Source organism: Pristiophorus japonicus, chromosome 14 (assembly GCF_044704955.1).
Source record: "Pristiophorus japonicus isolate sPriJap1 chromosome 14, sPriJap1.hap1, whole genome shotgun sequence".
Classification (NCBI taxonomy): domain Eukaryota; kingdom Metazoa; phylum Chordata; class Chondrichthyes; family Pristiophoridae; genus Pristiophorus; species Pristiophorus japonicus.
Window position 1 is genome coordinate 22835597 of NC_091990.1, and position 27266 is coordinate 22862862.

The following is a 27266-nucleotide window of genomic DNA, read 5'->3' on the forward strand; positions in this document are numbered from 1 at the left end:
ACTATTTTGTGTGAAACTATAATTCAAGAGTCCCCCTGATTAAAGGGGCACTAAAACCGACAAATTAAACAAATTAAACTTTTAACGTTAAAGGATCAAATAAAAATTTGGTTGCCGGGGGTGATGATGCACTCCAGTCCCTCCGGTGCCAACCTCTCGCGGAAGGCTGTGAGCGTACCGGTGGACACCATGTGCTCCATCTCCAGGGACACCCTGGCTCGAACGTAACCGCGGAAGAGAGGCAGGCAGTCGGGCTAAACAGCCCCCTCGACCGCCCGCTGCCTGGACCAGTTTCGACAGCTCTAAAACTATTTTGTTGTAATCTGTAAAAGATAAATCATTAACTCAAATGCCCCCTGATTAAAGGGGGGAGGGCACTAAAACAGAAACTTTCAAATAAGTGCCCCCTTGGTTTTTTTTTTGAGGACACCATCACACAAATTATACAAGTGCCTCCTGGCTAAAAGGGGGAGGGGGCACTAAAACCGACACAATAAACAAATTAAATTTTGGGCACCAACTCAATTCAAATCAAAATTTGGTTGCCGGGGGTGATGATGCACTCCAGTCCCTCCGGTGCCCACCTCTCACGGAAGGCCACGAGCGTACCGGTGGACACCGCGTGCTCCATCTCCAGGGACACCCTGGCGCGGATGTACGCGCGGAAGAGAGGCAGGCAGTCGGGCTGAATGACCCCCTCGACCGCCCGCTGCCTGGACCGGCTGATGGCTCCCTTGGCCATGCCTCGACAGCTCTACAACTCTTTTGGGGAAAACCATAATAAATTAAATCAAGTGCCCCCCGATCTGGGGGACACTCCAAACACTTTTCACGTGCACTTTTTTTTTTGTTGTTTTTTTTTTGGTGATTTTTGTGGGGGTTTTTTGGGCAGTAAAACCATAATTTACAAGTGCCCCCTATAAAAGGGGAGGGGGACACTAAAACCGGCAATTAAAACAAATTAAACTTTAAAACATATAAAATCAAATTAAAATTTGGTTGCCGGGGGTAACGATGCACTCCAGTCCCTCCGGCGCCCACCTCTCGCGGAAGGCCGCGAGCGTACCGGTGGACATCGCGTGCTCCATCTCCAAGGACACCCTGGCCCGGATGTAGGCGCGGAAGAGAGGCAGGCAGTCGGGCTGAACAACCCCCTCGACTGCCCGCTGCCTGGACCGGCTGATGGCACCCTTGGCCGTGCCCAGGAGCAGTCCTACGAGGAGGCTCTCGGACCTACCCACTCCCCTCCGCACAGGGTGCCCAAAGATCAGGAGTGTGGGACTGAAGTGCAGCCAGAATTTGAGGAGCAGCCCCTTTAAATCGACAGCTCTACAAACCTGTGAGCATATTCACAGGTGAATACATTACATTGGGTAGCAATTGGGAGGCTCCTAATGAACCCCTGGTACAGTTGAGGAAGAAGTGGGTAAAGTCAGCTCCTGATCACTATTCAGTGACTCCTGTTGGAAGTAGCTATGGGTGCGTGTCGGGCGAATGCACAACTGGGTCCAGCTGCAATTAATTCTATTGTATATGTAGGCACTCTGTTAATGACTCAAAGAGCAGGGGTATGGAACTTAAACTGTGAAGACTGTAGTCCTTTATTGCAGCTCCTAAAGTGGGGACACCAAGAGGTGAGCTCCCTTTTATAATGGGTTACCTGCAGTGTGAAGGTGACCCTTAGGTCTCCAGCAGCAGCACCCCTCTGGTATACAGGTAAGGTGTATACAGAGTGAAGATACATTCAGTGTTACAGTACGTCATAAGATTGTAGGCATGCAGACATAACAAATTCCACCAGCAACTATCTCGCTGAAGCTCACACCAGACGTAGGGACGATCCGTGAGTTCCGTGGAGAGAGGCCAGGACCTGCGGAACAGGACCCCTGGCGAGACTCAGAGTCTTTGTGAGAGATGGGGAGAGAAGGCTAAAAGGAATTCTTTGAGCTGCTGGGGAACCCCATTAAACAGACAGCAGATTATTTTGACGCTCCTTGATTTTGGTTGTCCAACCGCTCGCTCAGGCAGTTTTTAAACAGGATGCGTAATCAGGGGAATCATAAATGGAACTAATGCAATTCCGTCTGCCGTTGGTCATGTACTAACTGACACTCTATTGGCGTGGGGGGGGGCACAGGAAGCTTGCGAGAGCTTTGTGGCTTTTAAAAAGCATATCTTAAAGAGCCATCTGCTCTGCTCATAACCTCCCCTTGGCTATATGCAGATTTAAGTTGGGAGGCTTTGCACTCTCAAAGACTGTTGCTATACGCAGACAACTCCCTTTAAAGGAATAGGCTTTGACTAGGATGCCCTCATACGTTTTGGAAGCCAGTTCGACAACTCCACTGTTACTATAGCAGCTGTTGCCCTCCTTTTTAAAAATAAAGATAGAGCCACAAATCCAGGAGCCCTTTGGCTTGGTGAGGCTGTGCCGCTGTTTTGAACGTCACAGCGCATGCGTGACAGCATCTGTCACAGCGAGCTAGCAGAGGGCAACTGGCCCAATTTCGCCTGAGAATTTTGTCACCGCCGCTGTGCCATTTCTTAGGTGTCAGCCGTGGCTCAGTGGGCAGCACTCGCGCCTCTGAGTCAGAAGGTTGTGGGTTCAATTCCCCACTCCAGAGACTTGAGCACAAAATTGAGGCTGACACTCGCAGTGCTGAGGGAGTGCTGTACTGTCAGAGGTGCCGTCTTTCAGATGAGATGTTAAACCGAGGCTACGTTTATCCTCTCAGGTGGGCATAAAAGATCCCACGGCACTAATTCGAGGAAGAGCACAGGGAGATCTCCCCGCTCCAGGCTGATATTTTTATTTTCCTTCAACCAATATCACGAAAACAGATTATCTTGTCATTATCACTTTGCTGTTTGTGGGAGCTTGCTGTGCACAAATCATCTGCTGTGTTTCATACATTATCGCAGTGATTACACTTCCCAAATAAGTATTTCATTGAATGTAAAGTGCTTTGGGACATCGTGAAAGGCATTATATAAATACAAGTCTTTCTGATTTAGTTTGGAGAATGGAGGAAGAAACAGTCTGGGTTTCAGGGACTCTCACCGGGGAACGGTTCCACACTCACTAGCTGCCCTTACATCACTGGCCATTCTGCATGAGCATGAGAGTGAGTGCTGACACGCTATTCGATCATGAAGGCATCACAGATGAGCCTCCATGAAAAGGCACTGGGAGTTATAATTCAGAGAGGAGCTAGCAATTATTTTTTTTAAATATAATTGTCTTGACAACAGTTTCTATAATCAGATCGCATCGCTTATGAACTAATAGCTATGTCTTTTACAGTCTGCTCCACTGAGTTCGTGTAGCCTAGGTTTAATAATTAGCCCCAATCATGGAGATGTCAGCCATGGCTCAGTGAGTAGCACTCTCGATCTCCGATTCAGACGGTTAGTGGGTTCAAGTCCCAACTCCGAGACATAATCACAAAATCTAGACTGATGCTCCCAGTGCAGTGCTGAGGGAGTGCTGCACTGACGGAGGTGCTGCCTTTTGGATAAGATGTTAAAAGGAGGCCCCGTCTGCACTCTCAGGTGGACGCAAAAGATCCCATGGCACTATTCAACCATATCATGCCTGATCTCTACCTCAGCTTTGATCCATATCCTTTGATACCTTTATCTAACAAACATCTGTAGCTAGATATATCAGAATACATTAATGCAATTACCTTATTATTTAAATGGAAGCAGGTGGGCTAGAATGAGAACTAGGAGCAGAGGTTTTCTGCTAAGGAAAGTCTTGCATTTATATTGGTGCCTTTCATGACCACCGGAGATCCCAAAGCGTTTACAGTCAATGTACTTTTTGAAGTGTCGTCACTGTTGTAATGTGGGAAACACGGCAGCCAATTTGTGCACAGCAAGGTCCCACAGATAGCTATGTGATAATGACCAGATAATCTGTTTTTTTTAAGTGAGGGATAAATATTGGCCAGTGAGAACTTCCCTGGTCTTCTTCAAGTAGTGGCATAGGATCTTTTACATCAATCTCTGAGGGCAGATGGAGCATCAGTTTGACGTCTCATCCGAAAGACGGCATCTCCGACAGTGTAGCATTTCCTCGGCCTTGCACTGGGAAGTGATGGCCTAGACTTTGTGCTCAAAAGACCCAGGAGTGGGACTTGAACCTTCAACCTTCAGATTCAGGCGAGAGTGCCATCCACTGAGCCATGGTTATTTGATATTTGTAAACTCCTTACAGTTATTACGTTGCACAGTTAACAGAAAGAGGCAGTAGCAATAATAACATAAATCGGGATGCATTCTGTTAAATTATTTTAATGAATTAGCGTGCACAGTGCAAGGCAGCTTCTGCGTAAGTACAGAAAGGAAAGGGGGATGTGGAAGAAGGATAAATGATCTCATTCTCTACAGAAGATCCTACACTCCCATTGCATTGGAGACGGGGAAGCATAACATTTACCCCACAGTGTTGAAGTAAAAGGACCCAGAGCTGACCACAGGGGTTAAATAATCTACAAGTGATTTCATCAGCCAGGAACATTAGGTTGAAGTAGATGCTGCAATGCAGATGGTGGAGATATCAACTCTAATGTCACAACTGAGGCAGATTGTTCAAATGTCTTTCACACTTGTCATTAGACTAAAATGCACTGAGCTGAGAGGAATTGATTTACATGGTTGAAAGGAGGTGGGGGGCTCAGACTACTTCATTGGCTGTAAAGCGCTTTGAGACGTCCGGTGGTCATGAAAGGCGCTATATAAATCCAAGTCTTTCTTTAATCCCCAAACCATCCCCCTGCCCCACCTCCTCCCCTTGGTAGCGGGGTGATGGGGAGCTGGCTGAGTCACACTGTATCCACTTCCCTTTCTTTACTAACTTGGGGAGATGTATTTTCTCGAGCATGAGTGGTGGCAAAACCGCCAATCAGTTCCTGAAGAACTAACTTCCCAATTTCAATATAGCGTCCAATGTCTGTCCGATCACCAGATGAAACTGTTCCTTTAAATATTCTTCAAGAACATAGCAAGTGCGTAAATATTTTCCAAGGCAAGTATATCAGTGCCATACTCATTATTCCCTTGATCAGAAGCGTGATCAGGAATGGGAACCCCTTCCTATTTAAGTTCACCAATCCCAATTATCACACCCCAAGTGAGATCTGCTAATTCAGCACTGAGCAGTGATAGAAGTTTTGCCTTTCTTGTGTCAGCCGTGGCACAGTGGGTAGCGCTCGCTTGCTTCTCAGTTTGAAGGTCGTGGGTTCAAGCCCCACTCCAGAATTGAAGTACACAATCCAGACTGAGGGGGCGCTACACTGTGGAAGGTGCCATCTTTTGGATGAGACATTAACCTGTGGCCCCATCTGCCCTCTCAGATCATGTAAAAAATCATGTGGCACTATTCGAAGAAGAGCAGGGGCGTTCTCCCTGGTGACCTGGTCAATATTTATCCCACCAAAAACAGACTAGTTGGTCATTTATCTCATTTTCTGTTTGTGGGACATTGCTGTTCACAAATTGGCTGCTACATTTGCCTGTACAACAAGGGTTACTGCAAGTGCTTCGTGTCACCCAGCGGATGTGAAAGGTGAAGTGTAAATGCATGATTTGTTTCTTAACTTCTTTCTGTTCACAGATTTGCGAATGGCTTAATTTAAAGCCAACATCTACAGTGGGCCCTGCATTTAGCCACTGAGACATTTCAAATTTACATTAAAGACTCAAACTGTGAAACTGCCAAATTCACAATTTTATACTGCACTTTTTATTCATTGAATCCTGTTCAGGGTGGCGTTGCTGTATAAAGACCCCAGTCACCAGAATTAGTGCCAAACGTCTCCATGGTGACAAATTGTACAAAGAGATTTCGTATTTTAATGATTGTTTTCCACATATTAAATCGTTAACATATATCCTAAATATCTGTGCATTTTCTGTTTTAACTTTTAAAATATCCAGAGTTTCACAAGGCAAAGGAAGTCCCCACTTATTCCAGATGTTACTCCCTGAAGGGGCACCCAGCTGGGAACTGGCCCGGTCTGCAGGCCGAGCCTGGAATGGCACAGACTTGGAGCTCGACCCTGGACGGGTGGTAAAGGTTCCCAAGAGCAGAATGGAGACACTCCTCCAAAGGCACATTGGTCAAACTCACAATGATTGGGGAGGGGGAGTTTGAGGGTTATGATGTTTTGTGTACTGGATTTTATTTTATTTTTAAATCCCTTAAAGCTTCAGTGGATATCCACCCAACAATTTTATCTTTTTACCCTTCTTTATGCAGAGTTGTGAGAATGTGGAACTCGCTGCCACATGGAGTGGTTGAAGGATTGACACATTGAAAGGAAGGCTATGAGAGAAATGGGAATAGACGGAGATGGATCAGGGCGAGAATAGGTAATTGGAGTGGGAGGAGGCCCGTGTGGAATATAAACACCAGCATAGACCAGTTGGGCCGAATGGCCAGTTTCTGGACTGTAGATTCTATGAAATTCTATGTAATATGTTCGGGGTTAAAGGGTGTGTTCAGTGGTGTATTACTGTTAACCATACTCCCTTGACTGATTGATTTCCATTGGGAATTGACAAGGAACTTCCTAGAGGTTTCCTTTTCCTGAAATTGGCAACGGGTTTCTATCACCAGGTGAGGGTGAGGTCCAAGATCTGCTGAGTAGTAGATGCCTTTTCTTTCTCCTCTCCAGTATTCAACTCAGCATAAAATAAGCCCCAAAAGCTGAATGTGCTGCTAATTAGAAAAAGGGAAGGTGCAACGAGACCTGGGTGTCATGGTACATCAGTCATTGAAAGTTGGCATGCAGGTACAGCAGGCGGTGAAGAAGGTAAATGGCATGTTGGCCTTCATAGCAAGAGGATTTGAGTATAGGAGCAGGGAGGTCTTACTGCAGTTGTACAGGGCCTTGGTGAGGCCACACCTTGAATATTGTGTACAGTTTTGGTCTCCTAATCTGAGGAAGGACATTCTTGCTCTTGAGGAAGTGCAGCAAAGGTTCACCAGACTGATTCCCAGGATGGCAGGACTGATATATGAAGAAAGACTGGATCGACTAGGCTTATATTTACTGGAATTTAAAAGAATGAGAGGGGATCTCATAGAAACATGTAAAATTCTGACGGGATTGGACAGGTTAGATGCAGGAAGAATGTTCCCGATGTTGGGGAAGTCCAGAACCAAGGGTCACAATCGAAGGATAAGGGGTAAGCCATTTAGGACCGAGATGAGGAGAAACTTCTTCACTCAGAGAATTGTGAACCTGTGGAATTCTCTACCACAGAAAGTTGTTGAGGCCAGTTCGTTAGATATATTCAAAAGGGAGTTAGATGTGGCCCTTACGGCTAAAGGGATCAAGGGGTATGGAGAGAAAGCAGGAATGGGATACTGAAGTTGCATGATCAGCCATAATCATATTAGATAGTGGTGCCGGCTCGAATGGCCGAATGGCCTACTCCTGCACCTATTTTCTATGTTTCTATGTAAACCATGACAGCTGGACACGGTCACATAGATTCGAACTGGATAAAAGAACATTTAGGATGGAGGTCAGAAGGATTTTACACCAAAAGACAGGGCGAATGGAATAGCCTCTAGTGGAAGCAAAATTCTCAGAATAATTTAAAGATTTTGGACGTCATCATAGGGGTGGGGTCAGCATAGGACTGTGGGCCTTCTGGAATGAGTGAGCTCAAATGGCCTTAAAATGGCCTTCCTTATCTGTACTTATCCAGTGAGTGTATACACGTTCAGGCAATGGGTAGATTGGAGACTCAAAACATCTAATTTCCATCTTTAAAAGACGCATAACTAGAAATGAATGTCCGCTGTTAAACTACTTTTAAGTGGCAAAATGGTGCGGGGTTGTAAGAGGAATTTTACTATTTTCAAAAGGAATGGGTAGGTGGAGACAGCTTGGTTTGATAACCCCTTGCACGGGCAACAGTGCCACAGTATCATACAGCTATAAAAGCAGCGGCTAGGTGGAGCCAACTTGCATTTATATAGCGTCTTTAACGTTGTAAAGGGGAGGGAATGTTCCGTTCCTAACTGGTCAGGCCTATGCATGACTCCAGTCCCACAAAAGGTGGTTTACTATTAGCACCCACCTTCCAAGGGCAACTAGGGAAGGGCCAACTGAGCGCAACAAATTTCAGACTTGTGACTGGCCCAATTTAATGCCAGGTAAAATGTTGCACCCACTGCACTGGCTTGGAACAGATCATCTCTACATCCAATTTCAGTTCGCCTACAAGGACAAGGGAGAATTGGATGAGTAGTCATGAATGGAACCAAAGTTTGTAAGGACAAGGACAAATAGACGTAGTCAAGTACTGTGTGGAAGATGATGGCTCCCGAGCTGCTAGAACAATGGAAAGATCATGGCTGGAGATGAATAATGCACGATGTAAGGCTCTGGTTTACCTGCAGTGTAAAGAAGATGCTTTTTCATTGGGAGGTGAAATGGGTTGAACAGAGAGGTGGAACCAGAGAGAGCTAGGGGAGGGAGCATCAAGGGCAATTCTGGGATTTGGAGAGTGGGACACCCCATGGAAAAATCCATGCCAAGGAAAAGCCCCTCATCACTGCTGTAGTTGCATCTGTGGATGATCATAGTCCATGATAGAGTGGATTTTACATGGACAGTGGAAGGAATGAGCTTCATGCCCTTAAGATTTCTTTATCAAATACTAGATAATGGAGAATAATGACTTATTTGAAAAGTTCTATCAAGTCTTCAAAGGGTTGAATTAGGTTGTAATCTCCACCAAAAGCAAATTTCTCCCTTCTTATTTATCTGTGTTGTAGCTGGGTTCAAACTCCTGGTTTAATGGGCTGTTTTCTCTGTTCATGGTATATGGCTGAGCCAGGATAGGGCTTGAATCTTCTGAAACAGAAAATAAACGTAACGTTCAATGTAAAGGTATTAAAACAATAAGAACTATGCTCTGCGGGAATTTAGCTGTGGCTCAGAGAGTAGCACTGTGGTCTCTGTGTCAGAAGTTGGGGCTTCAAGTCCTACTCCAGAGACTTGAGCACAAAATCCAGGCTGACAATCCCAGTGCCCCACTGAGGGAATGCTGCAATGTCGGAGGTGCCGTCTCAATTATGGAATCGATTGGGGCACAATGCAAGAAAAATCAAGGAGGAGAAAAGGGCATTTGGCTCGTTGAAGCCCATCCCTCTTGTGCCTGAAATTTCACATCAAACCCCATCCCTCCAGTACTCTAACTCTCTCATTCAAACCCATCCCTCTAATACCCTAACCCTTCCATTAAACTCATCATTCTAGTGCTTGAACTCTCTCATTAAATGTCCTACCTCCAACACTCATCGAAGCCCATCCCTATACTATCCTAATTCTCCCATTGAAGCCCATCTCTCTAGTACCCTAACTTTCCCATCGTAGCCCATTCCTCTAGTACCCTAACTCTCCCATCAAAGTCTGTCTCTCTAGTACCCTAACTCTTCCATTGAAGCCTGTTGTGTATGGAGAAAGAGTCAGACTGTGAGTTCAAAGTAAAGTGTGACCTTAGTTTTTTATTGCAGGTCTCCAGAGTGCCTTTCCAACCTGTGAAGCCTCCTTAAATACTTGTGCTCCCAAGGGATTATGGGATCCCTTGGGACTCCAGGGGATGAGTCCTCTGGTGGCTGTACCGAGTAAATACAAGTATACATATATAACACCCCCCCCCCCCCGCCAAAGTCAATAGTGTAACTATTTACAATGTGAGTTGATCTGGGGCCCTTCTTGCCCTGGTTGATCGTCTCGGTGTGAAAGCTGGTATTGTTGAATCATTTGTTGGGCCCTCACTGGGCTGCTGTGCAGCTGGCCTTGCTGGGCTGCCTGATGTGTTGGGCCCTGCTGGGCTGCTGTGGATGATGGGTTCTGCTTCGTGGTCAACCGTGGTGCCAGTTGCCACTGGTGTGTATGTTGGGGGATCAAAAAAGATAGTGTCCAAGGTGGGTTGCTCAGGATAGTCCGTGAATCTGAGTTTGATTTTGTCCAAGTGTTTCCGGTGAATGAATCCATTTGAAAGTTTGACCCGAAACACCCTGCTCCCCTCTTTGGCCATGACAGTGCCGGGAAGCCACTTGGGACCTTGGCCATAATTTAATACAAATACAGGATCATTGATTTCAATCTCGTGAGACATAGTTGCGCTATCTTGGTATGCACTTTATTGAAGCCGCCTGCTCTCTACCTGTTGATGTAGATCAGGGTGAACTAACGAGAGCCTTGTCTTAAGTGCTCTTTTCATGAGCAGTTCAGCAGGTGGGATCACAGTGAGTGAGTGGGGTCTCATGCAGTAGCTAAGCAGGACTCGGGATAGCGAGTCTGTAGTGAACCTTCAGTTACCCTCTTCAAGCCTTGCATGATGGTTTGCACTGCTCGCTCTACCTGACCATTGGACGCTGGTTTAAACGGGGCGGATGTGACATTTTTGTCCCATTGCGGGTCATGAATTCTTTGAACTCAGCACTGGTAAAATATGGCCCGTTGTCGCTCACCAGGACATCGGGTAGGCCGTGTGTGGCAAACATGGCCCGCAGGCTTTCAGTAGTGGCAGCAGACGTGCTAGCCGACATTATCTCACATTCAATCCACTTGGAGTACGCATCTACAATCACAAGGAACATTTTACCCAAGAACGGGCCTGCATAGTCGACGTGTACCCTAGACCATGGTTTGGAGGGCCAAGACCATAAACTTAGCGGTGCCTCCCTAGGTGTATTGCTTAACTGCGAGCGTGTATTACATCTATGAATGCAGGACTCTAAGTCCGCATCGATACCGGGCCACCACACATGGGATCTGGCTATCGCTTTCATCATTACGATGCCTGGGTGGTTACTGTGGAGGTCATTGATGAAGGTGTCTCTGCCCTTCTTGGGGACCACAATTCGATTGCCCCACAGAAAGCAGTCTGCCTGTATAGACATTTCATCTTTGCGTCGCTGGATCGGCTTTATCTCTTCCTGCATTTCCACTGGGACACTGGACCAGCTCCTGTGAAGCACACAGCTTTTGACTAGAGATAATAAGGGGTCCTGGCTTGTCCAGGTTTTGATCTGCCAGGCAGTGACGGGTGATTGCTCACTCTCAAATGCTTCCATAACCATGGCTAGATCTGCGGGCTGCGCCATTTCCACCCTCGTGGTGGGCAATGGCAGCCTACTGAGAGTATCGGCGCAGTTTTCTGTGCCTGGCCTTTGGCGGATGGCGTGGTTGTATGCGGATAACGTGAGCGCCCATCTCTGGATGCGGGCCGATGCCTTGGTATTTGTCCCTTTACTCACGGAGAACAGGGATATAAGTGGCTTATGGTCAGTTTCCAATTCGAATTTTAGCCCAAACAGGTATTGATGCATTTTCTTTACCCCATAGACACACGCTAACGCTTCTTTCTCAATCATGCTGTAGGCTCTCTGAGCCTTAGACAGACTCCTGGATGCATAAGCAACCGGTTGCAGTTTCCCAAAATCATTAGCTTGTTGCCATATGACGACGCATCACATGCTAGTACCAAACGTTTACATGGATCATACAACACAAGCAATTTGTTTGAGCATAACAATTTTCTCGCTTTTACAAAGGCATTTTCTTGGCTTTTGCCCCAAACCCATTCATCCCCTTTTCGTAGTAAGACATGCAGTGGTTCTAACAGTGTGCTGAGACCCAGTAAGAAGTTACCAAAGTAGTTCGGGAGTCCCAGAAACGACCGCAGCTCCGTCACATTCTGTAGCCTCGGTGCGTTCTTGATTGCCTCAGTCTTCGTGTTGGTGGACCTGATGCCATCTGCTGCAATCTTCCTTCCTAGGAACTCCACTTCAGGTGCCAGGAAAACGTACTTCGAGCATTTTAACCTGAGCCCCACGCAGTTGAGTCAACTAAGAACCTCCTCCAGGTTCTGCAGATGCTCGACTGTGTTCTGACCTGTGACCAAGATGTCGTCCTGGAAGAGCATGGTGTGCGGGACTGACTTCAGTAAACTTTCCATGTTTCTCTGGAATATTGCCGCCGCTGATCGGATTCCAAACGGGCAACTGTTATAAGTAAAAAGACCTTTGTGCGTGTTGATGCAGGTGAGGGCTTTTGATGATTCCTCCAGTTCCTGCGTCATGTAGGCTGAAGTCTGATCCAGCTTCGTGAACGTCTTTCCTCTCGCTAGTGTTGCAAAGAGGTCATCGGCCTTTGGTAGTGGGTATTGGTCCTGCAGGGAGAAACGATTGATAGTTACTTTGTAATCGCCACAGATTCTGACAGTGCCGTCTCCCTTGAGGACTGGGACGATAGGACTGTCCCACTCGTTGAACTTGATCGGGGAAATTATGCCCTCTCTTTGCAGCCGGTCTAGCTCAATCTCTACCCTTTCTCTCATCATGTACGGTACTGCTCTCGCCTTATAATGAATGGGTCGTGCCCCAGAATGAGGTGGATCTGCACTTTGGAATTTCCCGATGCCTGGTTCGAACAGTGAAGAAAATTTGTTTAAGACCTGTGCACACGAAGTGTCGTTAGCGGGCGATAGCGCTCGGACGTTGTCCCAGTTCCAGCGTATCTTTCCCAGCCAGCTCCTGCCGAGCAGCGTGGGACTATCGCCCAGTACCACCCAGAGTGGTAGCTTGTGCACCGCTCCATCGAAGGAGACCTTTACGGTAGCACTGCCGATTACAGGAATCAGTTCTTTTGTGTAAGTTCTTAGTTTCGTGCGAACTGGAGTTAAGACTGGCCTTGAGGCCTTGTTGCACCACAACCGTTTGAAAGTCTTTTTGCCCATGATGGACTGGCTCATGCCCGTGTCCAGCTCCATTGATACCAGGAATCCATTTAGTTCAACATTCAGCATTATCGGGGGACAATTCGTGGTGAATGTGTGCACCCCATGTACCTCTGCCTCCTCGATCTGAGGCTCTGGTTCGTTGTGATCTTCTGTGGATCTGTCCTCCTCTGCAACATGGTAGTTTGCAGGTTTAACAGGCTTTGCAGCTTGCCTGCACACTTGTTGAAGGTGTCCCATTGTTCCACAGCCCTTGCAAACGTACTCTTTGAATCGGCACGAATGGAAATTATGATCACAACCGCAACACCAACAAGGTGTTAATGGCCTTGCATTCATCACCCTTGATGATGGACTCTCAGACATCGGCGGATGTGTAGCTGCAGGTATGTATGACCTACCCTCTATGTTACGATTTGAAAATAACATCACTTTGTTCACAGTACTTGTAGCAGCACTTGTGTGCTGAGAGATTTGCTTCGTATTGTCACTGGTGGCAATGAACGCCTGGGCTATCGCTATGGCATTACTCAAGGTTGGGGTCTCTACAGTCACGAGTTTGCGAAGTATGGTTTCGTGGCCAAGAGTCTCTGAGCATGTGTTCCAAATGTCCTTCAAATTCGCAATGTCCTGCAAGGCATCTTAGCTCGGTGACATAACTCGCCACTTCCTGGCCTTCAGACCTTTTGTCAGTGTAGAACTGGTACCTCGCCATCAGAACGCTTTCCTTCGGGTTCAAATGCTCTCGGACCAGTGTGCACAAATCGTGGTATGATTTCTCCGTGGGTTTCGCTGGAGTGAGCAGATTCTTCATGAGGCCATATGTTGGTGCCCCACAGACGGTGAGGAGAATCGCCCTTCGTTTGGCATCGCTCTCTTCCCCATCTAGCTCGTTGGCCACGAAGTATTGGTCGAGTATCTCCACAAAAGTTTCCCAATCATCTCCCTCCGAGAATTTCTCCAGGATGCCCACTGTTCTCTGCATCTTTGGGTTCGCTATCTGTATCTCATCGCCAGTTGTTGTGTATGGAGAGTCAAACTGAACACTGTGAACTCAAAGTAAAGTGTGACTGTAGTCTTTTATTGCAGGTCTCCATAATGCCTCTCCAACCTGTGAAGCCTCCTTAAATACCTGTGCTCCCAAGGGATTATGGGATCCCTTGGGACTCCAGGGGATGAGCCCTTTGGTGACTGTACAGAGTAAATACAAGTATACATATATAACAACGCCCATCTCTCTACTACCCTAACTCTTCCATTGAAGCCCATCCCACTAATACTCTAACTCTCCCATCAAAGTCTGTCCTTCTAGTACCCTAACTCTCCCATCGATGCTTGTTGCTCTCATACCCTAACTCTCCTCTCTAAGTCCATTGCCTGAAAGTTTGACTCAGCAGCAACCCCTGAGCTAGAGAAGTGTAAAATCAGCCAGGGTTCCCACTTCTAATCCCTGTGTCTAGTCACCCTGCTGGAAAGCACAGGTGCTTGGAGAGCAAGTAAGGACCAGGTCCGATTCAGCTGTAATATACCCGCACCCACCCCCTCCACCTTCCTCCCCCCATGGCACGTACTCCACACACACACACACATAATTGAATAGCTTGCTGACACTGTCTAGGTTGATGCATATAGAATGGATAATGTATTGGAGGACAGCTGGGGTCAGTGGAACCTGTACTTATGTTAGAAACTAAAAATACCTAAAACTATATATAGTTATGCGATTAAAACTGTGACACGAAAAATTCTGTGTTTAAATGGTTATGTTCGAATTGCAGATGAAAAGTCTCCTCAGACCAGATAAATGCTTAGAAATGCTAATGTCTTGGTTTCCTGTCGATGATATGGCTTCTTTGTACTATACACAACCTCCCTGTGCTAAGCGATTATCTGTTGTTTTTAAGTTAAGATTTGAACCTTGTTTATGTATTTTATGTATAATGCTAAGGTAGGATTTGAAGTTAGCTTAACAGAATCGAAACAAAGAACTTGATACAGTTTTGGATAGCAAGTTTTTAGGGAAACCTCTAAAGGTCTTGTAAAGATTCTGGTTCAGGTCCACCCCTAAAAATAGAATAAAAGCGACCTTCCAAAAGCTTGTACTCACAGGCAAAAGAGAGAGAGAGAGAGAAGGAGCTTACAGATGGGAGAGAGAGAGAGAGAAGGAAGGTCTAGATGAAAGGAAGAAGAGAATTGCTCACGTGTGTCAACTACTTGTCATGGTCGTATGTTTTTGCTGTGTAACGAATGTGTTATATTTGTCTTAAACTCTGATGAAACACAATATACCCATCATATTGGTTTGCACTCGAACCTGATTCTTTAAAGTGACCAGAGATAGCCGTGAAGAAGTTATTTCTAACACTTACCTTCATCTGAAAGGGGAGGAAGTGATGCTTCAGTTGTACAGAGTCTTGGTCAGACCCCAGCTGGAGCACTACGTTTAGTTCTGAGCACCATGCCTTGGGAAGGATACATTGGGCTTGGAAAGAGTGCAATGCAAATTTGCTAGAATGATACCGGGGATTAAAGGGTTAAATTATGAGGACAGGTTGCATAGGCTTGTATTCCCTTAAGTTTAAAACAGCAAGGAATGTTTAAAATGATAAAGGGATTCGATAGGGTAGATACGGAGAAATTATTTCCTGGGGTGGGGAGTCCAGAACAAGGGGGATAATCTTAAAATTAGAGCTAGGCCATTCAGGGATGATATCAGGAAGCACTTCTTTACAAAAAAAGTCATGGAAATCTGAAACTCGCTCCCCAAAAAGGTTGTGGATGTTGGGGTCCTATTGGAGCTTTCCAGACTGAGATCGATAGGCTTATGTTGGGTAAGGATATCAAGGGGTACAGAACAAAGCTGGGTAAACTGAGTTAAAACTCAGATCAGCCGTGATCTAATGTGGAACAGGCTCGAGAGGCTGAATGGCTTCCTTCTGTTCCTATGCTCCATATCCCAGGAGAGTTCGTCCCTTTAGGAGGGCAGGGTGAAAACCAGAAGGATGAACGACCTCCAACTCCGCAACAGCTCCCAACTCTGCCCTGCCTCAGCTTATCTGCTGTTAAAACCCTCATCCATGCATTTTTTACCTCTAGACTTGACTATTCCAATGCACTCCTGGCCGGCCTTCCACCTTCCATACACTTAAGCTCATCCAAAAATAGCTACCCATATCCTTACTTGCATCAAATCCCCTTCACCCATCACCCCTGTGCTCGCTGACCTACATTGGTTCTCAGTTGAGTAGTGCCTCGATTTTAAATTTCTCATCTTGTATTCAAATCCCTCCATGGCCTCGCCCCCTTCCCATCTCTGTAACCTCCTCTAGCTCTAAAACCCTTGGAAATCTCTGCCGTGCCTTCAGCTGCCTAGGCCCCAAGCTCTGGAATTCCCACTCCAAACCTTTCTGTCTCTCTATCTCTCTTTCCTCCTTTAAGGCAATCCTTAAAGCCTACCTCTTTGACCAAGCTCTTGGTCATCTGCCCTAATTATGCCTTATGTGGCTCGGTTTTAAATGTTGTTTGATAACGCTCCTGTGAAGCACCTTGGGACATTTTACTGCATTAAAGGTGCTATATAAATGCAAGTTGTTGTTGAACACAAGGAAAAGTCTTTTGAAGAGGTCTAAGGTTTGGTCAACATGCACTGTTCCTCACCTTCGCAAGTGGGATAGTCCTCTGAGCTCTCGGTGTTTTGATCATCCTTTGGCAAACATTTGCCGCAGCAGAAGCAGCAACACAAACAGCAACAACAGCAAGTGATGAACGTACAGAAATAGGCCACAATCTGCAAGACAAGCAAACCATTGAGTGCACAGTTGCAGAAACCAAGTTATACAGGAGCTGAGGCCAGACCTTACATTCTTCTCCCTCCGAAACCCATGGGCCCGAATCCCAATAGTAAGGGCACCAACCACTGTCCCGGTTTTGGACCAGACATGACGATCTTTGAGTGGGCCTTTTTGTTAGGAAGTTGTTAATTGGATGGTACTTCACTGCTACTGATTTCTCTTTGTATTAATTTCTTTGTATTAACTGTGTCCAGTAACTTTTCAGTTTTAGCTGATCTCACTGGCATTTTGATCATCCCTTTGATATAAATATATCCTGTATCCAAATTGTAACAAGTCCTTGGGGCCGAGATTCAGGGTCTCAGAGAGAACCATTACTGTCCGTTTACGGCGGCCATGCAGCGGAATTCCGTGGCTGCCGCTTTGTCATCAAATGGCCGCTCTGCCCCAAATTCAGGTTGGGGATTTTTCAGCCTGGTCCCGATTCTGCCACGATCCTGATGACCGCCGCAAGTGTGTCTTCAGAACGTGCACTGCCGCTCTCCCTCACCTTAAAAATAATTTGCGTGAAATTCACGAAAATCCGGCAATCCCCCCACCGCGTGGTGCCCGACAGCTCCCTGTGTATCCGTACTGTGCGCGGCCCGGCAGCGCGACAGCCCTTCAAGGGGAGGGCCCACTGCCGCCATCTATTTAATTTTTCTTGCCGACTTCCCGATCGGCCGGCAAGATAGTACCCCCGGGTTCGGCCGTGCTGCCAATGGGCAGCCTGACACCAACTCTTGGGTGCCAGGCCGCTGGCCCGGCTGAAACCCTCCCTGGTGGCCCAGTGGACTGAACTATTAAAAGTTTCAAAGTCCCGAAAATCGATCCTCTGGTCGCCTCAGACATTCCAGCGGTAAAACCAGGTAGGACCTTCATAGGTGCGCCTTTCGGCCCTTAGAGTTCAGAGGCCGGAGTACAGCACCTTGTAGCATATTGGTCTTTCCATACCACAGGAGCGCAGGAGAGGTGTGACACCTTTACGATGGTTAGCTGAAGGTGGCAGGAAAGGGTGCGATTGATCAGACATAAATGGCTGCATGCGAGAGCAACCTTGAAAGGGATACAGCCCAGGATGATGGAAAGTAACACCCTCGCTGATGGTTCGAAGGACTTTGATAGTTCATGAACTATCTTCAGATTTGAAAGACATCAAGCAGGACGTGCAATCCTGAAATTATTTGTTTCCTTTTCAAGTATTTATCCAATTCCCTTTTGAAAGTTACTGTTGTATCTGCTTGCACCACAGTTTATGTTAAAAATATTAATAAAAAGCACATCAAAAGTCGGGATTTTTTTAAAGTCTATTTTTTTCCTTCTATTGCTTGTGGGATGAAGTTGCCAGTTATCTAAAAGTTTTCAATTAACATTCATCAACTGCAAAGGAAATATCAGGGGACTCTCCTGAACACTCCGCTGTAGCTCTGATGGGGGTCAGTAGCGTCAGAAATTAGGCCGGGATCCTGGTACACCTCCCCTCAGCATTGCATCCTCTGGTCTCTGGAGCCACTGATCTAAAGCTGACGCCTAAGCAGGGGAGGAAGAGTGTGTAGGACAGCAGATTTCAAGTTGAGAATGAACGGGAGAGGAAAGTTTAAAGGATCGACCGGCCAATGTCGAGCCGAGGACAGGATTGGGTTGGCCTCTGATGCTGCTACAGTCAAATAGCCTACCAACCCACACCGTCTTACCCTTGCAGGTTGAAAATGGCCACTTGGCCAAGGTGCTTTGGGGGGGGGGGGGGGCAACCAATGCCAATTGAACCTTAACCCCGTCAGGAGAGAGGCGGGAGAAAGGAGATGAAATTGGGAACGAGTATGTCAGTCGATTCAAGGTCCACCCCCTCCCCCCCCCTGCCTCTGCTGCAGCACAGCGCATTGGCACTGCGGCTGAAACAAAGATGGACATGGACTTGGCTTGCCAACCCTCTAGCATCGTCCCGGAGTCTCCAGGAATTAAAGATGGACACTGCTGCGAGGAAAACCCGGGAGAAAAAAATGATAGGGGCATTAAAAAAAAAGTGCATTATTTTCATTTTCTTTGAACATTTTTATTTATTAGTAAAAAATATTGGAGATGTGGGAAGAAAAAAAAAGAGACTGTTTGACTGACAGTAAAGAATCATCCAATCGGATAGCCAAGAGTCTTTTCGCTTTCCAATTGGGTGTGGGATGGCGGAGCACCGTGAGGTTGGACGTGTTGGGCGACCAATGGTGGGAGAGTGGAAGGGCGGAGCAATTGGAGGCGTGAGGTTATATCCAGGAATGTGTCCAACCAGGGTTGGCGATGCGAGGCACAGCGCACCGGCACCAGACTCACCTTCACACAGCAGTTGTTCTGTGCGGCTATGATGTTCTCCGCATCCTCCCCCAGCATGGAGGTCAGGTGCAGCCCGGCCGAGCCATACGAGTCGTAGATGTGCTTCTTCTTTTCGTCGGAGAGTATGCTGTGGGCTCTGTTTATTTCCTTGAAGATCTCGGCTGCTGAGGGGTCATTCGGATTTTTGTCTGGGTGGTATCTCAGTGCCAGCCGTCTGCATTGCAATCAGACACAGAATCACTGGCAACCGAAAGACGCTTTGATACAAGCGCCAACTCTCCTCCTTAAACTATTCCAACGCTCTAGCAGGCTGGCCTCCCACTCTCCACCCTCTGTAAACAAACTCATCCAGAACTCTGCTGCCCGTGTCCTAACTCGCACCAAGTCCCATTTACCCATCACCCCCTGCACTCGCTGACCTACATTGGCTCTCGGTCCGGTAATGCCTCGATTTAAAAATTATCCATCCTTCTCTTCAAATCCCTCATGGCCTTGCCTGCTCCCTTTCTCTGTAACCTCCTCCAGTTCTACAAGATCTCTGCGCTCCTCCAATTCAGGCCGCTTGCGCATCCCCGATTTCGATTGCTCCACCATTGGCAGTCGTGGAAATCTGGAACTCTCTCCCCCAGAAAGCTGCTGAGGCTGGGGTTCAATTGAAAATGTTAAACTGAGATTGGCAGGTTGTAGTTGGGTATCAAGGGAAATGGGATGAAGGTGGGTAAATGGAGTAAAGAGACAGATCAATCCTGATATAATTTAACGGCGGAACAGGCTCAAGGGTCTGAATGGCCTCCTCCTGTTCCATTGTTCCTACCTATAGGCTGCTTTGACCTCTTCTGGCGTCGATTTCCTTGGCAAATGTAGAATTGTATAAAGAGTTTCACCACTTGTTGAATTTGCTCGGTCCTGTCTGAAGGCCATTGTAGCTTCCTTTGGAAAGTGAAGATAATGTGACAGGTTACCTGGTAGTTATCAAAGTCTCTTCAGTCGGATGGACCTCAATGAAGGGCCAAACTGCAGCTCACTACCAAATGGAGGGAAGACATAGAATCATAGAACACAGAGGGAGGCCATTCAGCCCAACGTGCCTGTGCTGGCTCTTAGAAAGATTTATCCAATTAGATCCACTTCGCTCACTCTTATTTAAGAATCATTGAATCTTACAGCACAGAAGGAGGCCTTTTGGCCCATCATGCATGTGCTGACATCTTTGAAAGAGCTATCCAAATAGTCCCACTCCCCTGCTCTTTCCTCATAGCCCTGCAATTTTCTCCGCTTCAAGTATTTATCCAATTCCTTTTTGAAAGTTACTATTGAATCTGCTTCCACCGCTCTTTCAGGCAGTGAGTTCCAGATCAAAACAACTTGCTGCATAAAAAGCATTCTTCTCATCTCATCTCTGGTTCTTTCACCAACATAGAGGCAGCAGCCCCAACACAGCAGCAAATAAGAGCGCAGCCACCAGAGGGTCCAATGGGTCGAGTGCCCGGGCTTGCCTGTTTAAGCCATGTTGCTGCTTGTTAGAGCCTACGGTCCATCCCCCACACACTTTGAGGATTGTACGGCCACCAGGAAACATAGGGTGCAAGGTGTGGCTTTCCTACTGTTTTCAAAAAGTAACATTCTCATTGCGGCTGTTTCTTCCTGGCCAAATTGGTCTGTTCATTTCTGCCCCTTTCCCAATGCCACATCCCATTTGCTGGAGGACAGTTGCACAGGTGCTGATCACCCTCCTGTACTTCCCCAAATTCCCGTTCCTTGTGCACAAGACTAGACAGTGAGTGGTGGGAGTCCACACCGCCAAGCCCAATGGCCCCCCTAATGCCCACACAAGTGGAGTTCCGGCAGGAGCAGGAACCACGGCCGAATTGCACTCTCTGTACTCCAGGGGTACTGTGACCAATCGGAGCGCCCCACCCCCACCGTCAACCCCCAACACCCATCCCGGCTGAGGTCAGCTAACTCAACACTAGAGCTGAGATTGGGCGTGAGAGCCCCGTTGGTCTGTAAGGCTGTCAGTCACTGGGCAGGCTCGCTGACACACCAAGGAAGCCTTCGAGCAGGTATCTATCCACAAGCTTGTGGTGCACAGCTGTTTGTTGCTATGGAAGTACCACCGCCGTTTCCCCCCACCCCCGCCAAAGATTCCATTGGCCGTATAGAGGCACACCATTTACTGGTGAAAGTGGAATTTACCCCCACTGGGTGCTAAGAATGAGCTGCAGAGTGGAGTGACTATCACTGAACTGTCATTGTTCTTGTACCTTTACACCCCTTGGAGAGCAGGGTGAAGTAGTGGAGGTTTCGCAGGCTGATTAACAGTCTGACAGTATGGCGTTGTCATTGTTTTTGTATCCTCACGCTACTCCCTTGGAGAACAGTGTGTAGTGGGAGGCTGATAAACAATCCGCTTGGGTTGCCAGCCCTCTCGCTTTCGGCGGATGTAATATATTTGCTTCATGGGTTCTTTGCTTAAGAATTTATAGCAACACATTGCTATTAAGAACTAGTTTATTAGCAAAAGTTTAACAATCACACTACACATTATCAGTTCATCCACCAGGCTCACAACCACCTTGCCTCATCACCACCTTGCCTCATCATGGATCCCCCGAACCCAACTGGCTGGGGTTTTATTGAGTCTTGTGAACATCACGTGACTGGCTAAGCCACACATAATGCAACAGCTCTGCAACTATTAAATCAAGTGCTCTTTGATTAAAGGGGGAGGCACACTCCAATCACTTTTCAAGTGCCCCTTTTTTTGTTATGGGCACTAAAACACAAATTATACAAGTGCCCCCTGGCTAAAAGGGGGGGGGGGGTGGTCACTGAAACCGACAATTTAAACAAATCAAGACATTAAAATTTGGTTGCCGGGGGTGATGATGCACTTCAGGCCCTCCTGCGCCCACCTCTCGCAGAAGGCCACGAGCGTACCGGAGGACACTGCGTTTTCCATCACCAGGGATACCCTGGCAGCTCTACAAACTCACAGGTGCATACATTACAGCAGGAGTCTGCCGAAATTGGCGATTCCGCTCCTGAGCGCTGACCCTAGCAGCGAAACCACGAGCAAAGATACTCCACTACAGAGAGGACCTCACCTTTGTAAAGTAAATGCAATAACATGTGTAGAGGTCAGATGATCAGATATCACGTGTTTGGAACGTCACGCGATCAAACCTCCAGGAATGTCTCCAACCAGGGTTGGCAACCTCAACATGAACACTCCTTCCATAGCCGTGACTTCTTTATACCAATGGGGGGGGGGGGGGTAGGATTTTAAGGGCTCCCACAACTCATATGATGAGAGGGGGGTCACCCACACCCACCGGATGCAAGTATCCCGCTGAATGTCAAGCTGGAATTCTGAGCTGGAACTCTGGACTCCACTTGTTGGGACTGTCTGGAGCAGAGATCGAATCCGGGGCATTCTGACTCAGAGGTGGGAATGCTACACCACTGACGTCTAAAGCTGGCTCTTATGACTGGACTGTTTACTGTTTACTGGAGCAGCTGCCAGGTCCCGAGCTTTTGACCGAAGCAAAGTCAAACGCTGTTAGTTTCCTCTTATACACACACCTGTTTAGACATTAATGGACAAAAATTTCACGGGGATCGGTAGCAGTGCCACACCCCGGCAAAAAGTCTTTGCGCCCCGTTAGCGCCCCGCAGGATGTCCCAAAGCACTTTACAGCCAATGAAGAATTTTTTGAAATGTAGTCACTTATTGTAATCTTAGGGTTGCCAAGTCTGGTTGGAGACATTACTGGAAGTTTCATCATGTGAGGTTCTGACCACATGACGTAGAAAGAAAGACTTGCATTTATATAGCGTCTTTCACGGCCTCAGGATGTTCCAAAATGCTTTACAGCCAATGAAGTACTTTAGAAGTCTAGTTACTGTTGTAATGTAGGAAATGTGGCAGCCAATTGCACACAGCAAGCTCCCACAAACAGCAATGTGATAATGATCAGATAATCAGTTTTTGTGATGCTGATCGAGGGATATATATTGGCCAGGACACGGGGAGAACTCCCCTGATCTTCGAAATAGTGCCGAGGGAAGTTTTATGTCCACCTGACAGGGCAGACAGGGCCTCAGTTTAACGTCTCATCCGAAGGACGGCACCTCCAACCGTGCAGCGCTCTCAGTACTGCAATGGGCGTGTCAGCCTAGATAATGGGCTCAAGGCTTTGGAGTGGGATTTCAACCCACAACCTTCTGACTCATGGCTGACAACTGACCGTGTAACAGTGTAACATCTAACATCTGATATGCGTTGCCTTATCACATGACATGACATCTGATCATATAACATCTCCAAATGTTATTGCATTTATTGTATAAAAGTTGGGTTTTGCACCAGAAGCTGTTGCATGAGAAATTCTGAGAATAAGGAGGTGATGGGAGGGAAAGTGAGGGTGGAACAGAGGGGAAACCTTGCTGCTGCTGTTGCTCCCAGCTCTTTAATAAAAAATACTGGTACCCACACCCATCCCACTCCCCATTCCCCCTCTCTCCCCATTCCCTCTCTCTCCCCATTCCCCCTCTCTCCCCATTCCCCCCATCCCCTCTCTCTCCCAAGAACATAAGAATTAGGAACAGGAGTAGGACATCTAGCCCCTCGAGCCTGCTCCGCCATTCAACAAGATCATGGCTGATCTGGCTGTGGACTCAGCTCCACTTACCCGCCCGCTCCCCGTAACCCTTAATTCCCCATTCCTCCTCTCTCCCCACTCCCTATTCCCCCTCTCTCCCCATTCCCCCTCTCTCCCCACTCCCTATTCCCCCTCTCTCCCCATTCCCCCTCTCTCCCCACTCCCCATTCCCAACCTCTATTCTCCAATCTTCCCTCCTTAATGGAAATTTAAATCAGGAGAGATATACAACAGGCAGCCGATTCTCTCCCAAATGTTTTACAATATCGAACAAACTGTAAATTACCTCCAGGATGTCTAAATTTGTTTTGGAAAGCAGATATGAAAACTTTTTTTTTAAAATGCCTTCAATACTGTTCACAGTAAGTAATCTTTGTATTCACCTTCAAAGTGCTTAAGCATTAAGTATATTACTTTTTAAAATATAATACTTTTTGTAACATTTATAGCCTATCACTTAAATGTTGTGAAAATTAAAATAATTGTCAGCCACTTCAGCACAAACTCTAGACTGACGTTCGAATGCCAGTACTGAGCAGGTGCGGTCCTTCGGATGAGATGTTAAACTGAGGCAGCCGTCTCAAGTGAATGTAAAAGATCCCACGGCACTATTTTGAAGAGCAAGGGCGTTCTCCCCGATGTCCTCGCCAATATTTATCCATCAACCAACATCACTACAAACAGATTATCTGGTCGTTATCGCATGCTGCTTGTGGGAGCTTGCTGTGCGCAAAGTGGCTGCCGTGATTCCTTCATTACAACAGTGACTATACTTCAAAAGTACTTCATTGGCAGTAAAATGCTTTGGGATGTCCTGAGGTCGTGAAAGGCGCTATAGAAATGCAAGTCCTTTTTTTTTAATGCTACTATTGAGCCTGAATCTCCGACCCAGCAGAACGTTAGTGAGACTCAGTAATCGAAGTGGAGGGTCCCAACTTAGAGTACCCCGAGTGAGCACTCCCTGGTGACGAATTGAAACTGGCCCTATACCCCTGGGCTGGACAGTTGAATAAATCAGACAGGGTTCCTGTGCCTCTCCAGTGACCTCTGCTGGAAAACGTGTGCGTCTGACTGGACATCGGGTGGCAACACCCACCATGGTCACTCCTGATCTACGGCCCACACTGAAAGGACAGCCACATGAGTGAGGGCGCCTGTGGAACTGGGGCCCCGAAAGAGAGGGAGGGAGGTTGGGGGACAGTACCCCCAAAAAAGGAATCTGTCCTTAAACCAGTGAATTATATTAGAGGGGAGGCCTGTTGTTGAAATAGAGGGAGCAACGGGCAAAATACCCAGTCTCGGTCACACCACACACAATGCATTCTAGTGTCCGCTCCTTACAAATCTCACCCAAAGGGTTGCTGCCATTTATTGTGGTCAGTTCTATGACTGGCCAGTCGGTTTTGGAGTGCAATGGCCAGATATGTCCAAAATGTAAACCCTGTCGTTAAAAATTATTTTTGACTAAAAATAAGTCTATTTTCCCCTTCCGCGTCTTGTAATGTGGAAACGGTAGTTATTAAGGTTTTCATCCCACACCCCTCTCCACACTCCCTTCCACACTCCCCCTCTCCACTGCTCTCTCGCTTTCCACTCTTCCCCATTACCCCCTCCTCCATATTCCCCCCTCTCAACCACCCTCACTCCCCTCCTCTCCCTTGCTCCCCCTCTCCCCCACTCTCCAAGCTTGCCTCCCGTCAGCTTTTTGGACTTGTCAAGGATACACCTCGCCCATTTGTATCCCAGCAGTCACAGGCCGATACCGGCACACAAAGCAGCTCCCACCCGATGCACCTGTGCAGTAGGAGAGCACAGCTGAAGGCTCTCAGTGGGGGTCGTGTGTACTTTCAATATGGTTTCCTTACCTTCAATCTTTGCTCGGATCCAATGGGTGCAGACAATAACTTCACTGGCTAAATTATTACTTGTCACAAAACCTTGTTCAGGGACTTCCTGAATTCCACTGCCGCAGCCCCGTTCTTTGCATGCACTAAGTCTTGTGATCAGTGCCTAATAGAAAGAGAAACTGACTTTCAGGGTTGGGAGCATAAGACACACCCTCCTGACTAGTGTGTAATATAGAAGCTGTTGGATTCATTGTGAAAATCCATTTCAACTGCCCATGCTGGCTCTGTTTGAACATGCACCACCCAGTGTGGAACCGAGCTATACCTGGGATAGTACCAGCCTTGATTCCTGCCTGTGTCCAGTTAATTGGTGTGAGCTTAGAGGCTGTATAATTGCTCTCGAGGAGCCTGGGGCTCAGTTAAGGAGACAATCAGCCAGGGCTCCCTGCATCTGATCACTATCAGCGACCCCCAGGTGGAAAGTGTGTGGATGACAAGCTGTGCTGCTCCTCGTGGTCGAATAGCTGGTGGAGACTCACCATCGGGGCTCTCAAAGGACGAACGGGCCATTGAGCGAGATATCAGAGGGCAGCTAATACTTTACATCAGCATCTTTGGGAGGGAAAAATACTGAAAATATTTATATAGACATATCAATCACTCCTGCCTATGTAGCAACAATGTACAATTATTCCACTCGCTAACTTAGTCATAGAATTCAACTGGCTAAAATTAACAGGTTAAAATAGCAGGCAAAGGAATTTCGTATGAAACCCAGAGTTGCATTTCAACACTTACAAATTTTTACAGTTTAGTTCAAATTACTTCAAAGCAAATACAATCAGAACATTCTATCGCTATGGGCTCACTGAATATGTCATTATGATGTCAGTACATTCTATCACTATGGTTTCAGTAAGGAGTTCAGATGGGCGTTATAAGAAACAATGGGAAGATGCGATGATTATAGCAGGATGAGATAAATGGATTATATGGTTTCTTCACAGATCAAACTAATATTAAAACCTGCAGCCAAGATTATTAAGTCATCATCAACATCATAGGCAGTCCCTCGGAATCGAGGAAGACTTGCTTCCACTCTTAAAATGAGTCCTTAGGTGGCTGTACAGTCCAATACAACTCTTTTCGTTGTGAACAAAATAAACAGTTAGTTCGGTGCCCCCTGAGTAAAGGAAGGGGACACTCCAAACACTTTTCAAGTGCCCTTTTTTTTGGTTGTTTTTTTTTGTGGTTTTTTTGTGTTTTTTTGGGGGGCACCGAGAGGCAAATTATACAAGTGCTCCCTGACTGGTGGGAATGCTAAAACCTGGCAATAAAACAAATTAAACTTTAAAACATATAAAATCAAATTAAAATTTGGTTTCCAGGGGTGATGATGCACTCCAGTCCCTCCAGCGCCCACCTCTCACGGAAGGCCGCGAGCGTACCGGTGGACACTGCGTGCTCCATCTCCAGGGACACCCTGGCTCGGATATAAGTCCAATACAAGAACCACAGTCTCTGTCACAGGTGGGACAGACAGTTGTTGAGGGAAGGGGTGGGTGGGTCTGGTTTGCTGCTCGCTCTTTCTGCTGCCTGCGCTTGTTTTCTGCATGTTCTCGGCGATGAGACTCGAGGTGCTCAGCACCCTCCCGGATGCACTTCCTCCACTTAGGGCAGTCTTTGGCCAGGGACTCCCAGGTGTAGTACCAGAGGATAGATTAACACCTGCAATGAAATGTCCTGCAACATTGGTTAATGTCTACAGGAGGGCCTGTGAGGAGAATTTTTTGTTGAAGTGTGGCTAAGGGGCTCCACTTAGAAGAAAT

The 27266-nt window shown here is 47.0% G+C and overlaps 1 protein-coding gene across 3 annotated transcripts; it reads right to left on the reverse strand.

Annotated features, from left to right (window-relative positions):
- Positions 1–4283: 4283 nt before the first annotated feature.
- LOC139279779 (dnaJ homolog subfamily C member 5-like) lies at positions 4284–25591 on the reverse strand. Of its 3 annotated transcripts, none has more exons than XM_070898991.1 (5): positions 25456–25591; positions 19741–19856; positions 18927–19140; positions 16432–16561; positions 4284–8876 (listed from the first exon to the last, which is right to left on the reverse strand). In XM_070898991.1, exons 2-5 carry the CDS (start codon positions 19845–19847, stop codon positions 8782–8784), a joined length of 546 nt encoding a protein of 181 aa, XP_070755092.1. In that variant the 5' UTR covers positions 19848–19856; positions 25456–25591; the 3' UTR covers positions 4284–8781. The 3 variants fall into 3 exon arrangements, with proteins under 3 accessions (XP_070755092.1, XP_070755090.1, XP_070755091.1); XM_070898989.1 differs by having other exon boundaries at positions 4284–8879; XM_070898990.1 differs by lacking the exon at positions 25456–25591 and adding an exon at positions 22034–22436 and having other exon boundaries at positions 4284–8879.
- Between the last annotated feature and the right edge of the window lie 1675 nt (positions 25592–27266).